General features: G+C 44.3%; 1 protein-coding gene across 2 annotated transcripts in view; it reads left to right on the forward strand.

The window, feature by feature from the left end:
* CEP95 (centrosomal protein 95) overlaps positions 1–23,930 on the forward strand; it is a 31,970-nt gene extending 8,040 nt beyond the window's left edge. The window contains exons 5-20 of one of the 2 annotated variants that reach the window (XM_004707543.2): positions 1,058–1,154; positions 3,190–3,305; positions 6,512–6,637; positions 7,271–7,464; positions 8,477–8,586; positions 8,748–8,877; positions 11,329–11,482; positions 13,841–13,980; positions 14,718–14,810; positions 17,018–17,147; positions 18,349–18,518; positions 18,642–18,716; positions 20,109–20,261; positions 22,832–22,978; positions 23,250–23,321; positions 23,591–23,930. In XM_004707543.2, coding sequence (XP_004707600.1) covers positions 1,058–1,154; positions 3,190–3,305; positions 6,512–6,637; positions 7,271–7,464; positions 8,477–8,586; positions 8,748–8,877; positions 11,329–11,482; positions 13,841–13,980; positions 14,718–14,810; positions 17,018–17,147; positions 18,349–18,518; positions 18,642–18,716; positions 20,109–20,261; positions 22,832–22,978; positions 23,250–23,321; positions 23,591–23,761 — 2,078 coding nt within the window. In that variant the 3' untranslated portion in view covers positions 23,762–23,930. The remainder of the gene's footprint in view (positions 1–1,057; positions 1,155–3,189; positions 3,306–6,511; positions 6,638–7,270; positions 7,465–8,476; positions 8,587–8,747; positions 8,878–11,328; positions 11,483–13,840; positions 13,981–14,717; positions 14,811–17,017; positions 17,148–18,348; positions 18,519–18,641; positions 18,717–20,108; positions 20,262–22,831; positions 22,979–23,249; positions 23,322–23,590) is intronic. The other variant, XM_045299663.1, reaches the window with a different exon arrangement.
* Positions 23,931–25,810: the final 1,880 nt, after the last annotated feature.

The following is a 25,810-nucleotide window of genomic DNA, read 5'->3' on the forward strand; positions in this document are numbered from 1 at the left end:
TGCGTGCTTGCCTGGGGCAAAGCGTTGATTGGTTGTGAGCTGAGGGAGTGACTCCGATGGCCCTCCCTAAATGACAGTATGAGCAACTTTTTCCACAGTCTGATTCTACCCTTGTGGGTTCAGCCTTTTGATGGGACAGTATTACCTAGAGCTGAGCAACTTCTAAGTGCTAGCTAACAGTGGTGGGAAAGAAAGCTCTACTGTCACGTGTCAGATCAGCTGTGCAGGACAGCTCCGACCTGGTCGCTGCACCGGTGGCAGCAGCACATACCACTGAAGGACAAGGGTTCTGCAGGCAGGCTGTTGGTGCAGCGCCAGCTCTTGCCTTCACTGTGCCACTGACATGCTCTGAGCCTCCGTTTCGTCCCTGAAACCCTTTCGTGGTGGTTGTGAAGGTTAAACAAGTCCACATGTAAATAGTTGAGTTCTGAGCCCAGTTCACTGTAAATGCTAACTAGATGTTATTAGAATGTCGCTTGGCAAATTCAGAAATGGGGCGGTGCAGGGGCATGAAATGGGGTGGGAATATCCAGAGGACGAGTCTGAATCAAGTAGGTGTCCCCTCTTACTTGAAATCAATGCCCTCCTACCACTGTCCCTGAGGGGATCTACCCCTTGGCTATGTTGGGGCTGAAAAGTTTGAGACTACTGGTTTTTAGGAAAATGTTCTCCAAGCTCTGACGCTTAGGTTAAGGCATGCTGCCTCGGAGCTTAAGATAAGGCAACGACAATGACGTTTTTCTGAAGCCACCTCCTGTCATCTGAATCAATTGCCTCATATGTCCCGCTCAGCTAGAGGTAGAACTGAACCGAACAGCTGAGAAAACAGCATTGCTGATGCAGTCGAGGACCCTGCTTTTGAAGCAACAGCTGTGCTACTTCTTTGTGATCCAAGACATACATGCTCATTACAGATGATCGTATGGCTCGCGTTTCATTTTCATAAGAACCCCATTGGCTAGGCAGGGCTGGAGGGGCCTCACTAATACACCTCTCCCCACCTCCTCTACAAATAGTCATACTGACTTGAGGTGCTGTTTTGATTTATTGTAAACAGGTGAGCCGGAGCCGCATTTTCGGGACTCACACCAAGGAGGGCCTCTGGCGGGGGTGAAAGGCTCGTCGGGAGCAAGGAGAAGAGCGGCCCCTGGGAGGTAGCACCTGGCGGCCGGGAGCTGAAGGGAACCAGCGATCCAGGGCGTTCTGCTACGATGTCAAACTGCCCACAACATGCCAGAATAGCGGTTTTAAAAACACAAAGCTACAGCGGAATGTTTCCTAACTGCTCAGATTTAAAACCTTCCTGAGGAACTTTTAAGGCATTTGAGCTATCACTGCCAGTGCCCCAATTCCAACTCATAGTGACCCTCCCTAAAGGACAGGGTCGAGCTGCCCCTTTGAGTTTCTTAGGCTGTAACTCTTTATGGGAGTAGAAAGCTTCATCTTTCTCCTGTGGTGGTGGTGGTTTCAAACTGCTGACCTTGGGGTTAGCAGCCCAATGCAGAACCACTATGCCACCAGGGATCCTTATACTGTATAATACTTACTTAATTTTCAGCATTGACCACCACTTATTGTTTCACTCTTCCCTCTACCAAAGTATTTCATATTCCTAACAGAAAACCTCAGCAGAGAGAAGCGGGGGTGGGGAAAGGAGGTACCATTCAAAACAAAGTAACTGCTAGTAACATTTTGATTTTTCATCATTTTGAACTATGTTTTTTTCCCATTTTGGATTCAGTCAGATTGTCCATATAACCTTGTTTCCTGCATTTAATTTTTTTAACACATCGGGGTTTTTTCCAAGTTGTTAAATTGTTGATAATTGTTTTGGGGTGTTTTTCCCCCCACATTTTTTTAATTGGGGGCTCTTAACAGCTCTTATCACAATCCATACATATATCCATTGTGTCAAACACATCTGTACATGTGTTATCTTTTTCAAAACATTTTCTTTCTATTTGAACCCCTGGCATCAGCTCCTTACCCCACCTCCCTGCTAATTGTTTTTAATCACTGTAACATGGCATTCACATGGGAGCATCATATAATCTCTGTTTAACACATCATTCACATAGGCACATCTTTTATAATCATTCCTCTGGAGTTTGTTGTTCTTTATTTTTTGTTTATTCTTAATATGTCATGTTTAATATGTGACAAATTTCTTCATTTTCTTCCAGTGTGTAGGCTAGATTCAGAAGCAAGGAGGATGAACGTTGTAAAGCTATTAATAAAAGTTGCCACTCACGTAGAAAGAAAATGTTTTGGAAATGATGACATCAACATATGTGCAAATGTGTTTGATACAATTGATGTATGGATTGTTATGAGCTGTTAGAGCCTACAATAAAATGATTTTTTTTTAAGTTGCCAAATTGCTTCCCAAAAGGGCAGTCCTCTCTCTATACCCACTACAGTACAAAAGTGCCAGATGACTCTGCCCTTTCCTGACCAATATCAGAGTTTTCAGATCAGTGTTGCTTCCATAGTCAAAAATGTCATGCCTCTACTGGTTTGATGCATCCGTCTTTGCCAAACACAGGTCACCATGATGCTCCGGCCACCTTACATCCGAGTCTCGGTCGCCTTATGAAGCAGGTCACTGTTTGAAAAGGACAGGCAGGGCCACTGGTGTTCGGGTCACTCACTGCCGTTGCGCTTGTTCCCTGTAGGAGAACTACTCTGTTGGGTTTCTAAAACTCGCTCTTATGAGAGTAGAGAGCCTCATCTTTCTCTCTGAGGGCTGCTGGTTTCGAATTGCTGACATAACCATCATGCCATCAGGGCTCCCCCCCCTTTTTTTTAAGGTATAGTGCTTTGTTAGGAAAATGTCTCAAAGGAGACCATTCTAGGATGCAGCTCTGACTTCATTTTTTATTAATAAGTCTTAAAAATTAACAAAATAAGTGCCAAAGTGAAATAACCAAGAGTATGTAATGCAGAACAAATGGTCCGCCTCCCCTCAGCCTGCCTTGCTCCTCTCCTCCCAGGCCCGCGGAGTAACCAGGCCTTGCCTTTGTCTGCTTGTGTTCTCTGCGTGCCCTTGGTTCGCAGCCATTTGCACCATTCACCTATCAGCCAAAACCCAACAGGCGGCACAAGTGACAGGCCGCACGCAGTCTGACTCCTTTTTACACAGTAAGGCCAGGCTCCAGGTGATCGGGCTAAGTGAATGAACTCTTCCAGGTGCTCCCCGTCATTGGAGGCTGTGGAGCCTTCTTGGGATGAAGATGAAGCCGAGTCCACCGGTGAGATCATTAGGCTTGGGGATACAGCACACACCTTTTCTCTGAGAAGTAATGGTGAGTAGTTGGAACTTAAATAGCAATGATGTCACATCTCCTTACAGAAGGGTCGCAGGGAGGAGACGAGCCAGTCAGGGTGCAGTGTAGCAACGATGAAACATACAACTTTCCTCTAGTTTTTAAATGCTTCCTCCTTTCCCCCTCTCCACTATCATGATCCCAATTCCACCTTACAAATCTGGCTAGCCAAAGAATGTACACTGGTACAGGTAGGAACTGGAAACACAGGGAATCCAGGGCGGATGATCCCTTCAGGACCAGTGGTGTGAGTGGTGATACCAGGAGGGTGTAAGGAGGGTGGGGTAGAAAGGGGGAACCGATTATAAGGACCTACATATAACCTCCCTGGGGGATGGACAACAGAAAAGTGGGGGAAGGGAGATGTGCATAATTTATAAATTATCAAGGGTTCATGAGGGATGAGAGGGAGGGAGGGAAAAAATGAGCTGATACCAAATGTTTTGAGAATGATGATGGCTACACATGTTCTTGACACACATGGATGTATGGATTGTGATGAGAATTGTACAAGCCCCCAATAAAATGATTAAAAATAGATATATAGCAATGATGGTTGTTCAGCCTGCAACTGCCAAGTGTAATAAGTATAACTCAGCTCCCTGCCACTGAGTCCACTCTGACCTTGTGGGTTTGGAGGCTGCCAGTCTTCCAGGAGCAGAGCGCCTCATCTTTCTCCCATGTAATAAATACACTTGGGTACATTTAAAGGTAGGACCGATAGGCATCAGAGTTGAAATTATAGAATGCCCCATTACCCACTTAACCTGATGATTGAAACTACAGTCAGATTGGAGCGGCAGGCACGTGGGCAGTGAAGTCCAAGAACATAAGTGGGTGCAAGTCTGTTGTGTGCTTGGTGGGCCCCAGGCGAGCCTGGGTTGTATAAAATGTAAACTGAATGAGCTCGTGGCTAAGGTTGGAGGTTGGAGCCCCCTCAGAAGCACCTTGGAAGAATGCCTGGTGGTCTGCTTCTGGAAATTCAGACACAGAAAAGCCTCGGGAGCCACATCTGCACACCCAGCGACAATTCCCCCTGAAGCTTCAGACCCCATTGCCAACAGCCCGCTGTTTATACCCAGGAGACCTGGAGTTTTGAACTCCCCATGCCCTGGCCTGCCCCTCTGTGCTGCTCTCTGACTCCCTCTGCTGGATTCTTGCCCCTCTAGTCCTTCCAGACCTAGGCTTCTCCACCTACCTCAGGTTCAGAGGCTCTGGGTTCCTGCAGTGTGGCCTGCCTGCCTATTTCTCTGCCATTCACTTGCTGGAGGGTGCTTTCCAGTTTGTCTGTTAAGCCGAGTTCCAGGGATTCAGCCAGTACTTTTGGAACACCATCAATGTCAGACACAAACTTCAGTCCACATAGTTTGCACATCTACTTCTGGAGGCTGCGGATCAATAAAGGGGACGGGATGAAATGGCCAGTAAAATGACTCATCTTAATTTCCCCAAACTTAGGAAGACATCCGGCCCACAGTAAGTCTGTAATTTTTAAGTGGAATGAGAAAGCCAGAGTGGAATGAAGTACTTTAAATTGGGAATCCAGTTGCCTGCATGCTCATCCAGACCCTGCTAGTAGCTGTGTGACTTTGGACAGACCCTTATCTTTTTTGAGCCCCAGTTTCTCCAAGGTCACCTTGAATGCTTTGATTCCAAGGAGTTTTGTCCAAAAATCAAGTTAGACAGTATAGACCAAAGACCTTGTTTGCCTTTGAGTTAAGCAGAGTAACCAGGCAGTCAGAGTTGAGTGTAAATAACTCAAAGCATGTTTTCTGAAGGATCAGCCCGTTGGATTATCAGGGAAGAAAGGGAAGGAGATTTCAGAAAGGCAGTGCTGGGTAGGAAGGGGCAACCATAGGAGGTGAATCACATGTTTTCAGATTCTAAGTTAATGAGAGCAAAGGGCTCTGGTTAAGAGAAATGTGATTAGGAGAAAAGGATGATCGAGACGCCAGTCTCAAGTGTTTGGGTTTGATGGACTCGTGGCAGCCTCCTTTTATGTTTGGATTTGAGACATCTGATGTCTCCGTCATACATAGTCACAGGCAACTAACAGAAGCCTCGATTTCTGGGCTGTAAATCTTGGTAACACTAGCCAAGACTCCTGGTTCAGATATCTCACCCATACCCAGCTACTGTGTCCACATGGCTGGGCCGTGATTCTTGGTGGTTTAGTATTTATGTTGTGATGTACTGTGGCAGTTAGGTAGTGGTCCCCCAGGGTGTAATCAGCCAACAAGAGAATTAAGGGTGGGATGCAACAGCCTTGAACTCTATAAGGTGTATTTCCTTGGGGGTGTAGAATGTAACAGCTTTTATCTTACAAGAAATAAAAGGAGAGAGAAGTGAGCACAGAGTGGGAAACCTAACTAGCCAAGAAAGAATAGCTAAAAGCAAAGTATGTCCTTTGAGCCTGGAGACCCTGGACTAAATCTCCTAGACCCAGCGGGATACTGAAGCCAAAACACCTGAAGACCGCTAAGGAACACCTGGCCCACAAATGTGGACAGGAAACCAGGACTTTCCCCCTGAAAACTGGCTCTCTGAACTTGGACTTTTAGCCTCCTAAGTTGTGAAAGAATAAGTTTGTTTGTCAAAACCATCTATTTGTATTTCTGTTGTATAGCAGCATGAGAGAACCAGGACCCCAGAGATAGACTCACTTCACTGTCGGAAGCTCTACGACTGGCACCTCTTTCCTCAAGCAGAGTGGTGAAAGTTTAAAACATTGCTCTTATGTGTGTAAATGATTCCAGGCTAGAGAACTACCTCTTGCTCTGATAGTTGTTAAAAGCAATTAGTATATTTTAAACAATCAGAGCAACACAGCTCTGTAATTCTGTGATTCCTGAATTTTTGTTCTTTTTAAAATCATTTTATTGGAGACGTGTACAACTCTTAACACAATCCATCCATCCATTGTGTCAAGCACATTTGTACATTTGTTGCCATCATTCTTCTCAAAACATTTTCTTTCTACTTGAGCCCTTGGTATCAGCTCATATTTTTTCCCATCCTCCATCCCTGCCCCCACTCCCTCATAAACCCATGATAATTTATGAATTACTATCATTCCTGAAATTTTTATCCCGAGTACAAAACTCTCAGCTTCCAGTTGAACATTCTACAAACTTTTTTGATAATTAAAAAATAAACCTTATCTTTCATAATACTTTCTTTTCTAGGTACCCAAGAGCCTACTGAAATGCGATCTAGGAAAGGCCCAGTGTCAACGAGTTCTAAGTCACATGAAGTGCTGAACCCTCCATCCAGTTTCTGGTCCCCAAGTAGGACAGCCTTTGTTGAAGACGGTGAGTAGTGCTGGTATCAGTATTGGTTCTCACGACTGGCTCTGAGGAATACTCAGTACAGTAGGATCTTAAGTAGGATCGTAAGTGTTCTTCCTTATGCTGCTCTTTGCTCTGATGTGGCGCCCTTTGGCTTTACAAGGCCTTATTTGTGAATGTTTACTTTTAACCACTACCCCTGATTTCTGCTTAAGGACAGTAGCGTGTGATACACTAGTATGTCAGTTGGTAATCTCCCAGTGACGAGCGAATGAAAAAATGTCTTCTACTGATTTCTGGAAAATGTTCCTTATCATCACCTCTGGCATTCTCAGGTGACAGTTAGGTAAGGGCATTGTCACCAGCCAGCTGATGTTCTGACATGTGGCAGAACCGGAATTTGTAGCCATTCTTTAGGCCGCTCCGGCTCATGATTTCTTTTCAAGGGCCATTTCTATGATTTGAATTAACAATTGAATTCCATTCATGCGGACTAATTTTACCCTTAACTTATTTACAAGGAGTTCCTGGTTTAATTATTGTTGGAGTACTCATTTTTAAAATCGGCTTTAAAATGTGCTTCCTACTAGTGTGTGTGAACACGTGTATAGCTCCTCAGAGCGTAACTGCAATGTCCACTTTACTTTGCTTTCTTAGTGGAAATCCCTTCTGTGAGTATGACTTCCAGTGCCAGGAAGCTAGGGGAGCCGATTCGATCCGCCATTCCTCTGCAGCCACCCTACCACCCATTCGAGTCTCGAGCACCCTGCCCCATGGGGAAGGAGTACTTGCATGCAGCCCGCGACTCCTCGGCCATGAACTCTACTGGAGAGTATATGGTGCTGGCCCCGGTGAGTGGACACACTGGCTTTTGGGTGGACAGAAGTCTGTGACTCTAAACAAAGAGGTCTCTGGCATCATAATAGTCAATGAAGTAGTCCATGAACCAGCACCTTGTATTCTGAAAATTGCCTCTGCACGCACCTGCCTGGCCTTTTTCCACGAACGTTTGGAAGCCCCTGTGCATACATCGAACAATGCAGAAGAGGCTCCCAGAAGAAATAAGCATCATCAGGGCAAGTGGCCACCAGGCTGACTACCCTGTGCATCTGTCAGAGAGGTGGTGGGCACTGAGGCCGAGAGGCAGGGGAGCAGAGAACAATAACTAGGTGGTGGGAACGCTCCATTAATTGGCTAGCTGGCAGATAGGTGGGAGTATCCATTTTGAAATAATTCATGGAGCTTTATATTTAACCTTGAATAAGAAGTTTTCTAAGGGAGATCACATCAGAGTTGCTATTTACTAATAAGTATTTGATTTTTCTTAACTTGAAGATAAAGGTACTGAAATGAAATGGAAGCGATCTTCACCATAAAGAACATCTCCCCAACAATTCCAGAGTCTGGAACTTCTGAATAATTCATTCAGAAAATGAATTATTAAAATGACTAAGACAGCATTTCTGTTTGAGGAGTCTTCTATGACTGCTTCAACTTTCTGTCCTCTAAAATGAAGTTCCTTAATGCACCGACTCCTTGACCAGTGTGCCTGGGATGTAATCGCGTGTCCCACTGCCCTAGTGTAACTCTCCGGTCGCCGGGAGCCACGCTTTTCCTCTCAGCCAAGTCTGTGGGCATTGCTCCATCCCGTTGGCATGGGGGTCCATGGACTTTTCAATAAGCACATTTCAGAACACAACACAGAGAATGAAGATGCCTACCTTTGTACACCAGGTCCCTACACACGTACATCTACACACACACACACACACACACACACACACACACACACACACACAAGAAAGTCTTTAATGTGCCTTCTCTATAGCTTTTTTGAATTGTCTTTTTTTCTGTTTTTAATAGGAACCAGACGATAGCGTTATCTTAACTTCTAAGTCGCCTAAAAATGAACAGGCAATCTGTTCGGCTCAGGCCCACAGTCCCAGGACCAAATGGCCTCCACAAGGAAGAAGGTGACGTTGTCTCAGTGTCACTGTCTCTCTAGATGCGAGGGCGTTGACAAAGGGTGGGCTCGCCGTCCTCCAGTATGAGGTTTTTAAAAGCATATAATGCATTGGTTCTGGATTATGCCAACTTGGGTCCCTAACCCATCCCATGGGCCCTTGCATTACAGATATGAAAACAGATCTGCAGTTTCACCCTGGGATTCACCTCTTCCCCAGAGGCTAAGCAGGAGGCTGACAGAACAAAAATTGCACGCAGTATCCAAGAAACTCTCTCAGCGGCTCTCTGAGCTAGATTGGGTAAGTCTTGTTTTTATCTGTATTGAAATTCCCATGGGATGGTAAGCGATTTCCCCCAATTGGAGGTATAGGCTAAACTTTGGGCATTGGAAAATGAGCCATAGCTTAGTTATTGTGGCAATATTACATGAGTTTGCCTAGCCTTTTGTGATATAACCAAATTTGGTACAGATTTAGCCAAACTGCTTAATTCTGGTGAAAATAAAATCTTTTTCCTAATGTAATAGTTCATCTCTTGATATATCTGTCATTTCCCTTTGTCACTAAAGACAAATGGATATAAAACTAGATGATGATCATTGATTCTGGCAAAATAGAAGCTTCATAGTCTGGGGTGTCACTGAATAAGTGCACTGACTCTGAATAGTCAATAGCACTAATATGTGAGGGTAAGTCAGGATTGCTCAGAAAAAACCAGGAGCCTTCTTTATTAAGCAAACATCAAAGTTTAAAGCACTTGCTTTTGCAGCGTCGCTTCCACCTGGTCTGTGCGTTCTGAAGGCGGTGTCTGCATCTCCGGCCCTTCCTGGAGAGTGCTGTGCTCCTCAGTTCACAGGCCACCCAGATGGCACTTCTGACACCCTAGGGCAGGGCTCTCCACCTTCCTCCTGCCGCGACCTTTCACACCGTTCCTCAGGTGGTGGTGACCCCCAACCACAAAATTATCATCGTTGCTACTTTATAACTGTGATTTTGATACTGTTATGAATCCTAACGTAAATATCTGATATGCAGGATGTATTTTCATTGTTACAAAGTGAACATAATTAAAGCATAGTGATTAATCACAAAAATAATATGTAATTATATATTGTGAAATCTTTATTTCTAATGACAAACGACATTTTGACTGGAAGCACGGTGTAGCATGGGTGACAGTCTTCAGGCAGCGTACTCATAGGTGGGTGTACCTGCATGTGGGCGGACCCACCTGGAGACAGAGGAGCGGTGTCTCAGTTCCTAAGACCACTGGAACTATGTGTTTTCCCATGGTCTTAGGCGACGCCTGTGAAAGGGTCGTTTGACCCACCCCTACCCCCAAAGGGGTCGCGACCCATAGGTTGAGAACCGATTTCCTAGAGCGACATAAATGTGCCTATAAAATGTCCATGGGAGTTTGGGGAATAACATAAGTCTGAAGGAGGGTCTCATGAGGGTGTAAGGTTTCCCAACAAAATTCTCATAGTACTGCCTTTACTATCCACGAAGGATGCGCAGGTGCATTGTTATGGTGGGAATAAATTCCCTTGATAATTTATAAATTATTATTTTGTCGTATCTTACACTGTTTGACGTCTCCCCTCACCCACTTTTCTGTTGTCCATCCCCCAGGAAGGAAGGTACATGTAGATCCTTGTAATGGGTTCTGCTTTTCACCACACCCTCCCTCCACCCTCCCAGTATCATCACTCTCAGCACTGGTCCTGAAGGAATCATCTGTCCTGGATTCCCAGGGAATAAATTCCTTATCGCAACTTTCCTGACTTTTCTCAATGGCATGGATTGAATTATGTCCCTCAAAAGTACATGTAAGCTTGGCTGGGCCATGATTCTCAGTTCTTTGGCAGTTGCATGGCGATGTAATGTGGCAGGCATGTGATGATCCTTCATGATGAGATCTGATGGAATAACGCTTAAGCCTGTCACAGCCCTGGTCCCTATGGCCTGCAACAGTTTTCATCTTACAAGAGAGAAAGAGGGAGAGAAGTAAACAGAGAGGGACCCACTACCACCATGAACAAAGCATCAGGAGCAGACACCTCGTTTGGACTTGGGGTCCCTGTGCTGTGAACCTCCTAGACCCAAGGGAAGACTGATGCCAAGACACATGGAGACTCCAAGGGCCACTGGGCCACAGATGAGTGAAGGACACAGGACGTTTCTCCAGAGCCAGAACTCGGATTTCTAGCCATCCCCCTGTGGTGATTTCTGTTATAGCAACATTAGATAACCAAGATACTCGTCAATGCAGCGTTCAAGTTTTCTTAAAATTTCCTTGTAAGGCCCCACAATCCTTCAAGAAAATCTATTAAGATTGCCCCTTTGTGATTTTTTAAGAAAAAAGTCAATTGCCCTTCTAACTTCTCTGTGTTGGCTTTAACTGGTCCAGCATAGCCCCTTGGAAGCTGCTTTTGATTGGAGGCAGCCTAATGAGAATAGCAGTGTAGTACTGAGAGAGCTGTCTGCAGCCCTTCATTTGGTTGCAGACACGTTTGAACACATTTTGTTTGGAATACACCCATGCATGTATGTGCTGAACCCCTAAGAGCAGTACTTTTTGACTTACTCTCATACACCCTTTACAAACTAAGCATGTGCAGATAGTATCTGAAAATAGGTTGTTTAGCATACCTAAATTTTAAAGGAAAAATTTACAGGTTTTGTGTACTTCTACCAACTTGCATTCTTACGAACAATGAAAGATGTTGGAAATTACTGTCTTCCTCACAGATGTTAAAAAGTGCCCTAGGTGATCGAATGGAAGAAAAGACTGATTATGAAGTAAAGGAGGCTGGGAATGAAGAGGTGGAAACTGGAAATGCTGAGACACTGTCTCAGCATAGTGACAGCGTCATGGAGTGTGGGCCAAAGAAGCCAAGGCCAGGTACTTAAGTCCAGAGACACTTCTCGTAGACTCTTGTCCCAGAGACCAAACCAAAACCTCACTCAATGGCATCAGTCAATTCTGGCTCATAGTAAATCTATAGGGTAGAGTAAATCTACCCCTGTGGGTTTTTCGAGCCTATAAATCTCTATGGGAGGAGTTAGCTACATCTTTCACCAGCAGTTGGTAGGTTTGAACTTCTAACCTTATAGTTAGTTGCCCAAGGCATAATCCACTCTGTCACCAGAGCTCCTTTGCCCCAGAGGTACTTATCCTGGGTACGCATTCCACAGAAGTCTGGAAAGAGGTCATCCAAGTTAACTGCTCGGGCAGTGCTACTCACTTTTAGAAAATGTTTTCCCCCCTCACTGTAATTACTTCAGAAATGTAAAAGTTTCCAGAAATGATTTCAAACACATGTATCTCGAGTACCCAGAAGATGGATATTAGCAGTTACATTTGTGTTTAAGATAAGAACTGAAAGCCCATCTCTCTTCGCCACAGTTATCTTCTCAAGAACTGAAAGCCCATCTCTCTTCGCCACAGTTATCTTCTCAAGAACTGAAAGCCCATCTCTCTTCGCCACAGTTATCTTCTCAAGAACTGAAAGCCCATCTCTCTTCGCCACTCTTTCCCCTCTCAGTGATATCGTTCAGTCCATAAGGGTCCTCTATCACAGCGCTGTGTAGACCAGCGCCCCTGGTGCTGGACATTTTGGTTCTTTCTAAGTTCTCATAACTAAGAGTCTGCACTGAACAGCCTGAAACACCTGCAGCAGTTTCTCGAGCATCGTCATCTAGGACAGATGCTGAATGGGGAGGCTTACACTTTTCTCAGTGGTGTCTGTCACATTGCTCAGCAAAGTGAACGTGCCACTTTCACTGTGCCTGGTGGGCAGTGTTGGGTTTGCCACATTCTTGCAGACTTGCTACTGTGTGACCTTTCATTGTTCAAATTCATACAATTCCCTTCTGCGATCAACAAAAATTCTGCATATTTTATCTACCTGGCTCATCCCTTGTTTCTCTAGTTTCTCAGTTTAATGCTTCCGTAACTTTATCAGTTGGTTTTTCACTTCTTGAAGAGCACTTTTTCCTCAATTATTTCATCTCTTTTCCCTTCACAGTTAATCTCCAGGAAGTCCGACATAGAAAGCTCCCTCTTCCCCTTACTATACACCTTGCCCTTTGGAAAAAAAACACTTTAAAATGTATTTTTAATTTTTTTAAATTAAGTACTCTTATTGGGGGCTCTTACATCTCATCGGAATCCATACATTCATCCATTGTGTCAAGCATATTTGCACATATTCTGCCATCATTTTCAAAGCATTCTCTACCCCTAGCAGCTCCCCATTTCTTCCCCCTCCCTCCCCCACCCGTCCTCCCTCACAAACCCTTGATAAGTTATAGACTTTTTCATGTATTTTCCTCTGTCGCCCCTCACCCACTTTTCCATTGTTCGTCCCGCTTGGAGGGGGTTATAGGTTGATCCTTGTGGTCAATTCCCCCTTTCTACTCCCCACCCTCCCCTAATCATCCCGTTATCTCTACTCTGGCCCGGAGGGGTTTATCTATCTTGGATTCCCTGTGTTGCAGGCTCTTATCTGTAGCAGTGTGCGTGTTCTGGTCTAATCTGATTTGTAAGGTAGAAGTGAGATCATGATAGTGGGGTGAAGGAAGCACCAAAGAACTAGAGGAAAGTTGTGTTTCATCGGTGCTATACTGTACCCTGACTGGCTCATCTCTTCCCTGTGACCCTCTGTGAGGGGATGTCCAATTGTCTACAGATGGACAAATTGTCTACAGATGGGCATTGGATCTGCACTCCATGCCCCCCCCACCCCAATCCCCATTCACATTGGGTATGATTTTGTTTTAGGTCTTAGATGCCTGATACCTGATCCCATCGACACCTCGTGATCACATAGCCTGGTGTACTTTTTCCATGTGGGCTTTGTTGCTTCTGAGCTAGATGGCCACTTGTTTACCTTCAAGCCTTTAAGACCCCAGACGCTATATCTTTTGATAGCCAGGCACCATCAGCTTTCTTCACCACATCATGCTTGTGAGAGGGTCAGGGAAACAGAGAAAGAACACAGTGGCTACAACATAGCAATTTTGAGGATGGCCCAATACTGGGCAGGGTTTCTTTGTTGTACCCAGGGTCACTGTGAATCAGAAATGCACGAACAGCAGGTATGACACACATACAAGCCAACACTCGCCCGTTCTAGGAGGAAGCACCTTTAGTGCATTCACTCATCCATTTCTCGGATTTAAAAAAAAAAAGACGGTTCGGGTTTTGACTCACATTTCTGGCTGTCAGTGCCTAACGGTGTATGTGTCTGTATTGTAGGACTTGCCATGCCTAGAAAACTACCCAACAGATCCCACTCGCTGTCCCCCTCGCCAGTGAACAAGCGCAAACAGTGCCATAGGGAGAGAGCAAAGCAGCACAAAGACCAAGAAACAGACATGCGCCGATTCAAAGCAAGGGTACGTCCCCAGCTCTCGAGTATTGTAGGGCAGCAGGAGGTACCCGTCACTGCCAGCCAGATACCACCAGGAACAAGGTATTGAGTAAAGGCCCAAAATGTATCCAGTATGCGTCAGCCAGGTGATGACAGAATTGTGACATCAAACTCGCACTGGTGAAATAGTAAGAAATAGTAAGAAAATAAGTGGCCCAGTGGATTAAGACAAACAAGGTGAGTGTGAGTTAGTGTTTTCAGAGTACACTGTAGAGATGAAGGGAACTTGATATGGCTTCAGCATGAGAGGCCACCTGAGGGGCAGACAGGATGACAAAGTTCCCGGACAGGCATGAGAAGAGGTGGTTGGGATTCCGCTAGGAGGTTAGCATGATTACCAGGGAACATGTTCTGCCATCACAGGAATTTAGAAAAGTCTATGGATTTAGAGTACTTAATTTACTATAGTATGTTTTACAGCGGTGAGAAATTGAGACCAAATCAGACGGCTGCCAGTGGTATTATTTCAAATCGGGAGTAACAAAATAAAACTGGTATAACCATATTGTGCACTTAAGATGTTATGTCTCAGTTATGTCATTGTTAAAATAAGGTATGCTTGTGTGATAGCTCCTGAAAGGAACTGAGGGGGTTAAAGGAGATTGACCTTGATCTCTTAAGAGCAGCAAGAGCTGAGGTGAATGTTGCCTTTTGGGTTCATTTCTAAATGTCTTCAATAATATGTGAGCTTTTCTCCTCTAGGCAATAACTGAATCATTTGAAAGGGAACTCAGGAGAAACAAAGTGCAAGAGAATGTCGGCCCACTAGGAATGAACAAGAAGGAGGAGCAAACAGTGGGTAAAAGTCGCCACTGAAATAAACACCAGGGTCAGATTGGTGGGACGTGCAGACAGGACAAGGCCTTGATCATCACTAGCTCCTTAGGATAAGGCTGGGTTCCATTTCACGATGTAGGGTTTACTCTTAACTCCTTCCACCAGTGGCCAAGTTGTTCAAATGTGGCGGGAAAAACTACCATCTCCCCTGCCAATCTAAAGCGCCTATCCCTTGTGATGGGTTCTGCTGCTTAGCAGTGTGCCAAGGGTTTAACCAACAGGCCAGGTGGCCAGAGCTGTAGGACCAGCAGAAAAGCCACAGAAGTTCCTGCCTAGTTTTGAGAAGCCCAAGGAAAACCCTTTTTTCTTTAAAAAAAAAAAAAAAAAATTATTGGGGGCTCATATAACTCTTATCACAATCCACACATCGTGTGAAGCACATTTGTACATTCATTACCCTCATTCTCAAAACATTTTCGCTCCACTTAATGCCCTTGGCATCAGCTCATTTTCCCTCCTCCCTCCCCACTCCCTCATGAATCCTTGATAATTTATAAATTTACACTGTCCTGCATCTCCCTTCACCCACTTTTCTGTTGTCTTTTCCCCAAGGAGGTTATATGTAGATCCCTGTAATCAGTTCCCCCTTTCCACCCCACCCTACCTCTACCCTCCCGGTATCGCCACTCTCACCACTGGTCCTGAATGGATCATCTGTCCTGGATTCCGTGTTTCAAGTTCGTATCTATACCACTGTACACCCTCTGGTCCAGCCAGATTTGTAACGTGGAATTGGGATCAAGATAGTTGGCGGGGAGGAAGCATTTAGGAACTAAAGGAAAATTGTCTGTTTCATAGGTGCCACACTGCACCCTGACTCGTCTCCTCCCCACAACCCTTATGTAAGGGGATGTCCAGTTGCCTACAGATGGGCTTTGAGTCCTCCCTCCGCACTCCCCCTCATTCACAATGATACAATTTTTTGTTCTTTGATGCCTGATACCTCATCCCTTCGACACCTTGTGATCACACAGGCTGGTGTGCTTCTTCCATGTGGGCTTTGTTGCTTCTGAGCTAGATGGCCGCTTGTTTACCTTCAAGCCTTTAAGACCCCAGACACTGTATCTTTTGATAGCCAGGCACCATCAGCTTTTTTCACCAAATTTGCTTATGCACCTGCTTTGTCTTACAGCGATCGTGTCAGGAAAGTGAGCATCATGGAATGCCAGTTTAATAGAACAAAGTATTCTTGCGTTGAGGGAGTACTTGAGTGGAGGTCCAATGTCCATCTGCTACCTTAATACTAAACCTATAAATATATGCACATAAATTTCCCCATCATATATATTTACATATGTACATGCCTTTATTTAGACCTCTATAAATGCCCTTTGCCTCCTAGTTCTTTCCTCTACTTCGTTTTACTTTCCTCTTGTCCCACTGTCATGTTCAGCCTTCATTTGGGTTTCAGTCATTCCTCTTGGTTACATTACCCTTGATCACGCCCTACCAGGCCTCCTGAACCCTCCTCAACACCGATTTAGATCACTTGTTCCCTTGTCCCAGGGTTTGTTAACACCACTTCCTTCCCACCCTCACCCCCACCTCTTCCTCTCCGATGTCCCCTGGAACTGTCAGTCCCACTGTTTTCTCCTCCAGATTGTTCATCCAGCCTATTTTTTTTAGACAGACCTGCGGAGATAACATGCACACACACACAAAAAAATAACATGCACAAAAACAAGACAGAGCAAAACCAAGCAACAAAACAAGGAAAACCCTTTTCTATTGCGTTTTTTTTTTTTTTCCTTCCATTGTTGTGAAAAAGTTGTTTACAGGGATTTGGTGAAACCATGGAAAATGTATTTACTGTATTCTAAAATGTTAATACAGTATAGTATGATTGCAATGAAGCACTGTTTTAACCTATGATGAAAGGCTGGCAAAGCAAGTCCATCAGAATATTCATAGTGGTTATATTCAGGGTATAGGACAGTGGCAAGTCTGAAACGTGTTAAAGATGGATTTTTTTTTTTTAATTTCAAGGGATATCAGATGTCAAGGCTGCTTTTAGCTTACTTGAGTATTAATCGGAATTTAGAAATTTGAAGTCAATCAAATGGGTTTGGCTGAGGATTATTTCCTTATTTTGTCCGTACTTAAGAGGGTGTATGAAAGTTATTAGCCCGCTCTCATCTCTATTCTGTGTTATATCTGCTCTTAAGGGAAACATATACAAAGAAGCTATGCATAAAAGGACACCAAAATCTTCTCAGCCTTGGAAGATGTCCACCAGGAAAAGCACTGCGCTGAGCCCAAGAGGTGGCTTCACAAAGCCAGAGAAAGCCGTTCCAAGTAAGAACCACAAAACTGTTCTTTATGGAAAACTGGCCACGTTTGAAAGTATGTGCTAGATTCCCAGGATGCAGCACTGAAAACCAGCATGCACGCTAGCTGGAGAATGTTCCCTTGTTTATCGGTGCCATATGGCTGGGCTTCTGTAGAGAAACTCATACAGCAGACACCTCAGGGAACCCTAGGTATTGACACAAAGGAAATGCCAGGACCACCACCTGCTGCCCTAGAAACAGCCTCCCTCTGTGTTTCCTCACTCTGGTAACCTGGTCATTGTTTCTGGGAAATTGGATGGGACACTCCAAGGCAAGCAGATGGTTTGTCCAGCTCCTGTTGTAGGGACACGAGTCTCCTTATAAGAACCTGGTCACACTAAATGGCAGGCTGCTGGCTTCCCAAAGACAGCCCATTAGACAGAGGCATTTTATTCTAAGGATATGCCTGCCAGGAGGGCACGCGCACGCGACTTCACACCATTACATCATCATTCAGAACTATTGAGCTCATTTCCTTGATGACTCATAACTAGCTTGCTCCAATCAAAGAAGGGCTGAAAAAAATTGGTACATGCATGTAGAATGGGGTCTCTTTAGGAGAAGCAGCCCGTGTTAGACTACAGAAACAAATTCATAGACACACTTGTGTGTATAAGGAAGAAGTTTATATACAAGAGCAATTGAATATTGATAAAACATCCCAGCCCAGTCTAGGTCAAGTCCATAAGTCCGATATTAACTTGCATGTCTGATACCAATCTATAAAGACCTCTTCAGACTCACGAAACACATGCAACAATGCTGAATGCAAGATCACAGGCCAGTGGGTTAGAAGTCTTGTGGATCCAGTGGCGTTGTAAGCATCTCAGCCCTGGCAGGGGTCTCCACGTGGCTCTTCAGCTGTGAAACTCTGAGTGCCTCAGCGTAGCTTCATGTGGCTTCTCCTCAGAAATGTCTTGCAGGGAGTGTCCCACCTCCAGCGAGCTATTTATCTCTTTGCTCTCCAAACAACTTGTGACCTTATTGACAGGCTAACCTCCACCCCTTCACTCTTAAGCCTCTCTCAGATTGACAACAGATTATGTAACTACCATACCGCCTATCATGTAGATTAGCTCTGACCTACCAAGAAAGGGGGATGAGAACACTTGTGAAAGCTGTCAGCAAGTTTTCTCGGATTAAGAGCATCTCATTTTACTTTGCAGTAAAATTAAATGAATATAGTCTCCTGCCCGTGATGCTGGAGCAGTTTCCATTTCTCCACATTTCTGGCCAAACCCTGAGCAAAATGTGGAAGGAGCAAATTGCACAGATTGAACAGCTCAGAAAAGATGCATATGGAGACCAACGGTCGAAGAAGAAACTCCAAGATGAAGTAAGTCACTCTCAGTTTTAAGCTCAGGAGGAATCTAAACCAGAAAGGAAGCACAGATCTTTGAGACTCTAACGTGCAGTCTTGTTAACCCACTGCCTCTTGTGCCCCCACCCCCTTTTATAGATAGAAGAAGCCTTAAGAAGGCATGACCTCCTTATTGCTCTTGTCAAGAAAGAATATGAACATAACAAGAGACTGGTATGTCAAGAGCAAGTTGGTGTTGCCATTTTGAATTTAACAGCTAACATGCTTATTTGTACCGTTGGACATTTATCTTCAACATTTGCTTGAGGAAGTATCTAGGGCTTTCCAACAGTGGTGAGGAGGAAGGTGCTAGGTGCTTTGCACACGGTTTCATTTAGTCTGTATAGAAACAATGGAGTGGATGTGTGCTGTGAAATTTGGAAGCTGAAGTGGTGAGATGTTATACCCAGCTTTCCCGGGGTCCCACTGTAAGTTAAGAAGCAAGATGGAGTTTTCAATTCGGTTTGGGCCTATGCTTCCACAGCCCCTTCTTGGGGCCTGCTGGTTGTTAACATAATGCTTTTGATTTTCTCACCTTCCTTAGACCCCATGTAAAGAACTGGGTAGCTTATCAGCCTGCATTGTCATTTAAGGGGCATTGGTGGTTCAGTGGTAGAACTCCTGCTTTCCATGTGGAAGACCCAGGTTTGAGTCCCAGTCAGTGCACGTCATGCACAACCACACCCGTCTGGTCAGTGAGGCTTGTATATTGTTATGCTATTGACCAGGTTTCAGGGGAGCTTCCAGCCTAAGATGGACTTGGAACAAAAGGTCTGATCTACCGCTGAAAATCAGCCCATGAAAACACTGGAACACCACAGCCCAACCCACAACCCATCATGAGGTTGCCACAGCAGCTAACAATTGTATTTGGACTGGAAATTATACTTAGCACAATATCCTTTTTCAAGTACAGTGAAGGGAGAGAAGATAGTAAGAGAGAACTTCTGAAAGTTTATAGGAAAATAGAACTAAAAGATAATGGAGTGTTTCCACAATCATTTTGAAGCCCTCTCATAAGGCAAAGGAAGAGATGTAAAAGCCTCTGGTCGGGCATGGAGTAGAGATAAGCCAGGAGAACTATCATCCTAAACAACTCCAGAAATAAGGGGATGGCATCTCAAGCGTGCATGCAGTACTTGAGTAGGGAAAGGGGAAAACATAATCTGAACACAATCTGTGTCACTACTTTGCTAGTCTTGTCCAACTTCTAAGGAACAAACCAAGTTCAGTGATTCATAGAAACCCTTTTAGTGTAATCTTTACTTTTGGCTCAATACTCTTGGAAACTCAAGCTTGAAAGAGGGCACTTCCTCTTTTTTGAGGCTGGCAGCCAGTGGGAGCTCTCGAAACCCCAAGTGGAACAGGGAGGTGAGACTTGTGGATCTACCCAGAGGGTGCAGGGTCATTGCTGCTTGCTGCAGCAGTGAGAACTTCGAGCCACCAGCCTTTCGCAGAAAATGCCTGCCCCCCCCAGACCTAGCTTGTTACTTTGGTGGGAAGTCAGGTAGATGAGAACTCCAAGGCTGTGTGCCTTCCACCCTTACCTCTTTATCCATTTCCTAGCAAGACTTCAAGGATCGCATTAATAGGCAGAGGCTGACTCAATCAAAGATAAAAGAGAATCGGCAACAAATAGTCCGCGCCCGCAGATACTACGATGATTATAGAGTTCAGTTGCGGGCAAAAATGATGAGAATGAGAACCCGGGAAGAAATGGTAAGTAATTTTTTTTCTGTCCAGGCCTATTTAAGAAGTTAATCTTACCATTAACTTTCAGGATCTCCATTTTTGTGATTCTTGTCAGTTAAAATCCATAATACAAGTCCAAGTCTTCAAATACAAACTGAGAGTTACTTGCCGATGCTTCCCTTCCTCACTCGTAGTGCATCTGTGTCTGTGCCCAGTCCCCACAGCCCTCATCGCACTGGGAAGTTTCATTCTCTCTGACCTCCACCCTACACTTAGCAACTCTCGAATACAATTGCTCTAGGGACTTGCGCGCATGTTCTGGGACAGGTGTGATGAGATGACTGCAGAAACCACATCAAATCAGGAACAGTGAGAGCAGATGCCCTTCTTTCCTCAAAATATTTGTTGTCTTGTTCTGAGCTGAAATGTGTCCTCTTTCAGAATCTCAAACTGGTAATAGATTTGAGTCAGGAGTAAAATAGTATTTATGTAAGTGGCTGCTCTGGAGAGAGTCCTATTCTCTTTTCCAGAGGAGGGCACCCCTAAGGCTTTCAGCATTTAAGAAATAGAGCTAATGATGGGCAGGGCTCTCAGAACCAGGAGGACAGCCAGGCAACTTCAAACCCTCTGAACGGTTTGTTTGACTGTGGCCAAGTCAGACACCTGAAAGCAAAGAATACCAGAAAGAGGTTTACCCAAGTTTTACTGATTGTGCAAAGACATTTGACTGCACAGACCCTAACAAATTAGAGGTGGCACTGTGAAGAGTAGAAATTCCAGAACACTTCATTACGTTCATTATGTTCATTTGGAATCGATCAAGAGGCAGTTGTTTGAACAGAACAAGGGAATGCTATGTGGTTTAAAATCAGGAAAGGTGTACGTCAGTCAGGATTGTATCCTTTCACCATACTTATTCAATCTGTACGTTCAAACTGGATTATATAAAGGAGGAGGCATCACGATTGAAAGAAGGCTCAGTGATAGCCTTTGATATGCAGATGACACAACCTTGCCTGCTGAAAGCCTAAAGGACTTGAAACAAAAAGCATATGGATGAGGACCCACGACTCAATCTGACTTATACCTCAACTTAACTCAGAAAATCCTTACAACTGGACCAGTAAGCAGGATCATGACAAGCAGAGAAAAGATTGCAGCTGTCAAGTTTCACTTCACTTGGACCCACAATGTGTGCCCATGGGAACAGCAGTCAAGAAATCAAATGATTTAAAAAAAAAGAAATCAAATGATATATTTAAAATGTTAAAGGGCAAAGAGAAGACCCTTTTAGCACTAAGGTGCGCCTGACCACGGCCATTCTTTCATTCACCTCATGCAAAAGCTCAACAATGAATAAGGGAAGAGTGAAGAAGAATTGATACCTTTGAATTACAGTGTTGATGAAAAATACTACATATATGGCGGGCTGCCAGAAGAACAAACCAATCTGTCTTCAAAGATGTATAGCCAGAAAACTCTGCAGCTGGGAGGATGGTGAGGCTTGTCTCTCATATTTAGGACATACTCCCACAGGGACTAGTCCCTGGAGAAAGAAATCATGCTTGGGAAAGTAGAGTGTCAGCAAAAAGAGACTCTCAAGGAAATGGATTGACACATTAGCTGCCAACAGTGGTCTCACGTGAGCACAGCAACTATTGTGAGGGTGGTGCAGGACCAGGTGGTGGGGGTGGGGGTTCGTTGGGCTGCTATGAGTTGGAACTGATTTAATGGCACCTAAGACAACAATCAGATGGCACCTGCCTCACCCTCAGTTCACATGTGTTCACAGCATGTATTTCTGCTCAGGGTCCTTGTCCTACATACATGTCTGCTTGAGAATTCTTTTCTGAAAGAGTCAAGAATCTTTGGAGTACGTGAAAAATGCTCAATAACACGAGTCATTACAAAAATGCAAATCAAGTCAAAACCACAATGAGATACTACTTTACAACTACTAGAATGGCCAAAACCAAAAAGACAGACTGTCGGCAATGATGCTGAGAAACCAGAGCCCTCACACAGAGCTAGTTGGACTGTAAAACAGGGCAGCTGCTTTGCAAAACAATTAGGGAGTTTCTGAAAGAATAAACATACACTGACCTTTTGACCCAGCAATTCTACTTCCTAGGTATACATCTACACAAAAATCTATACATACATATTCATAGCAGGATTATTCAGCATGGCAAAAAACTACCCAAATTTGTTCACCAACTAATGAATGGATAAATAAAATATCCTTAAAAAAGAGTATTAGTCTGCCATAAGAAGAAGTGAAGCACTTCTACACAATGGATATGGTAACTGAAACAAGCAAGATACAAAAGACCGCTATATGGTCCACTTCTATGAAATGGCCAGAATAGGTCAATCGAGAGAGAGAAGCGAGTGGCTGTAGAGGCAGGGGATAATGGCGTGTCTGCTGATGGGCACAGGGACTCGTTTTGGGGTAGTAGCCACGTAACTAAACTAATTATCTCAGGATAGCTGTTATGAAAAATAAGTCTGCAAAATATAATCAGTATGCATCTCTAATTGGGCAAAGTGATTATATTACTCAGTGTCTTAACTTTCTTTTTATGATTAAATAACAGATATTTAAGAAACTATTCGAAGAAGGTTTACAAATCCAGAAGCAAAGATTGCGGGACCTGAGAAACTATGCTAAAGAAAAGCGAGATGAGCAAAAGCGACAGCACCAGAATGAGCTGGACTCGATGGAGAACTACTACAAAGACCAGGTAGGGGGCGCACTGGCTTTGCTGGCTTAACCTGGACACCTGCATCAGGTCAGCTTCGTATGCTGCAAAGAAGTCCACTCAGGACATTTCACTGTAGGTTGGCTGTCCTCCTCTTAAGACTGAAACCGAAACGAAAATAATTTAGGCTAGTGTTGAACCACAGTGCAGAATCTATATTGCTTTACTTCTGTTAAATATTTTAAGCAGGTGAATATGAAATGTAAGACCTATCACATGGGCTACAAACATGTTGTTTTTCCCTTCCCTATAGTTTTCTTTGCTGGCAGAAGCCATATCGAAAGAACGCCAAGAACTCAAAACCAGAGAGAAATGTCAGACTCAGGTAATAAATAACAAGGTATTAAGTTATCTACTTACATTTTCCAGAAATAGAAAACTGTATTATACCTTCTCAAAGGAGTGAATACAAAATCAATTTAAACATAAGTAGCTGTTATCTAAGGCATTCATCCTGTGATTTTAGCCGTACCTGTTTAGGACGCTGGTAAGAGCTGCGAAATTATTAAAATCAGGGGTGGTACTTGATGAGCAGGGTGCTTGAATGGCCTAGACTACGTTGTCAGTCTCAGGACGCCAGGACTTCTCTTTCAGACGTTACACAAGGTGAAGAGGGAGCTGAGATCAAAAATGGAGAAGGAAATTCACCAGCTGCAGAACCTGATAACACAAAATGAAGATGACGCTTTCTTCCGGGAACTGGAAGCTGAGCGCTTCAAATCCCGGCTACATCTAGCTTCCTTTCAGTACAGTATGCATTCATGACCGAGAGGCCAGGCCTCAGCAAGGCACGTTTCTAGGACTCCTTACTAGAGCACAGTGAGAATTGAATCAGGAAACAGTCTAAACCAGAAGAGCCTTTTTTAAATGCCTTATCTATGTACTCATCACAGTACTTTTTATGAATTTAAAAATAAAAATTGTTTTCTTAAAATGTGTTCCTTTTGTTCTTTGTTAGCAAGCCTCAACTGCGCTGCCAGCTTCTCAGGCCTTTTACTGTGGGTAGGTTAAAAGGGGGGTGGGGGGAGGGAATCGCATCTATGAACGCCAAAGGCCCCTCATAATTCATTAGCTTCCCAAACCACTCATGCTGAAATGTGTTTTAGCTGGTATTTCCAGCCATTCCAAACAGCATCCAGCTGAATTAAGCTGGAAATTCTTGTCCTGAAAACACCAAACTTGAATGGCCTTTAACTTTTCAACTTTTCACCCTCTAGTTCCTGAGTTATTTAGAGTTAATTGTTTCTTGAACGTCCCTGTTTCTGCCGTTCATATCTTGGGAAGAAATGAGTGGTCTCTAAAGGTGATCAGCCTCCAATTTTCAGACAGGTTCGGAAGCAGCAGGAGCAACAAGGCCACCAAGTCTAGCCTTGCCTCAGGCTGCTCACCGTCTGTAGGACAGGTTGCTGCTTTCATGTGTGCATTATATAGGCATGCTCATTACCACACATTTGTGGGGTTGAGGCTGCAGGTTTAAGGTGAAATGTGCAGCTGGCTCTGATTAGCATTTGCTCCCATCACAACTGACTATGAGCCGGGCACATACAGCTCTGAGCATCCAAGTATGAACTTCAGCCTCTACTGAGTGAGACACAGGTTAAGAGCATGAATTTGGAAAGTTCCATTTTCCAACAACTAACCAAAGCTTGTACACAGCTTGGCATGGAGTAGGGGGGGTATCCAATTATTAGTTGAATAGAGTCATATTTAGAGCAAGCAACCTAATAAAACTTCAATAGCTAAAAACAAAAACTTCCAATAGCATAGAATGTGTAAATGAAATCTAGTTTGCTGAAAGTGTTAATATAAGACTATCACCCTTTTTCTGGTATACTGATTCTTTTTATCCTGTTACCCGGAGCCCTGGTGGTCAAGTGCTAGGTTACTAACTCAAAGGTCAGAGGTTCAAACCCACCAGGGGTTCGAGCCTGGCATTCAGCTTTCTTACAGATTCCAAGCCCTAGGGAGCCAGCAGTTCTACTTGTCTAATTAGGTGTCTCTAAGTTTGGTGGCAACAGATTTGCTTTGGCTTATCCTGTTACTATGCTCTCGGTCTGTTGATAGCACGTGGGGTCTAAAGTACAAATACATGGTTAATGTTCATTATAATGAAGGAACAAGCTTTTCAGCACCATAGGACAGGAAACCCTTCAGAGAGTAGCTAGAAGGTTTGGGTAATCATTCACAGGTTTTAAAAATACTATTTTATACTAAAATCCTGAACGTTCATTAACTTTAGAAATTTGAGATAATAACCACTGCTACCACTACCACTGTGTTTTCCCAGACAGGTTTTGTTCTGTTGTGTCCCTACATTCTGGATGAAAAGCTTAACACTCCGTACTCCTTCTCCACCCACATAGTGAGCTGTCTGCTTACCCAGGATCATTTATAGAGATCTGAATCATGACCCGGAGAGAACATGAAGTTACTTCTAAGGTTAACGTAGGGAAAGCAAACAGGAGGGCCCCTGTGCCTTAGTTTTGCTCTCCAAGCCCTGAAAGGCACTGCTCTAGGGCTGGCCTCAGACCCAACCTCTCACAATTGCCAGCAGTCCTTTTGTCTACTGATCAGCTGTCAGTAGGTGGAAATGAGCACCCGTTGCTGCTCTGCATGGGGACAAGCGCCTCCCCCACCCCCACCCCGAACTCCCTGAAGCTCTGTAGTGTGACACAGGCACCACCTGGAACAGGTCATCATTTTCCCTGAGCTCCTCCGTCTTATGCTGTCACCCTTCACAGAGCCAATCAGATATTTGGGGGGGAAGCAATGCATTACAAACTCGATATTCTTTATAAATGTTGATGCTGTGAC

Source organism: Echinops telfairi, unplaced genomic scaffold (assembly GCF_000313985.2).
Source record: "Echinops telfairi isolate 266 unplaced genomic scaffold, ASM31398v2 ScPeMD7_7458;HRSCAF=8496, whole genome shotgun sequence".
NCBI lineage: Eukaryota > Metazoa > Chordata > Mammalia > Afrosoricida > Tenrecidae > Echinops > Echinops telfairi.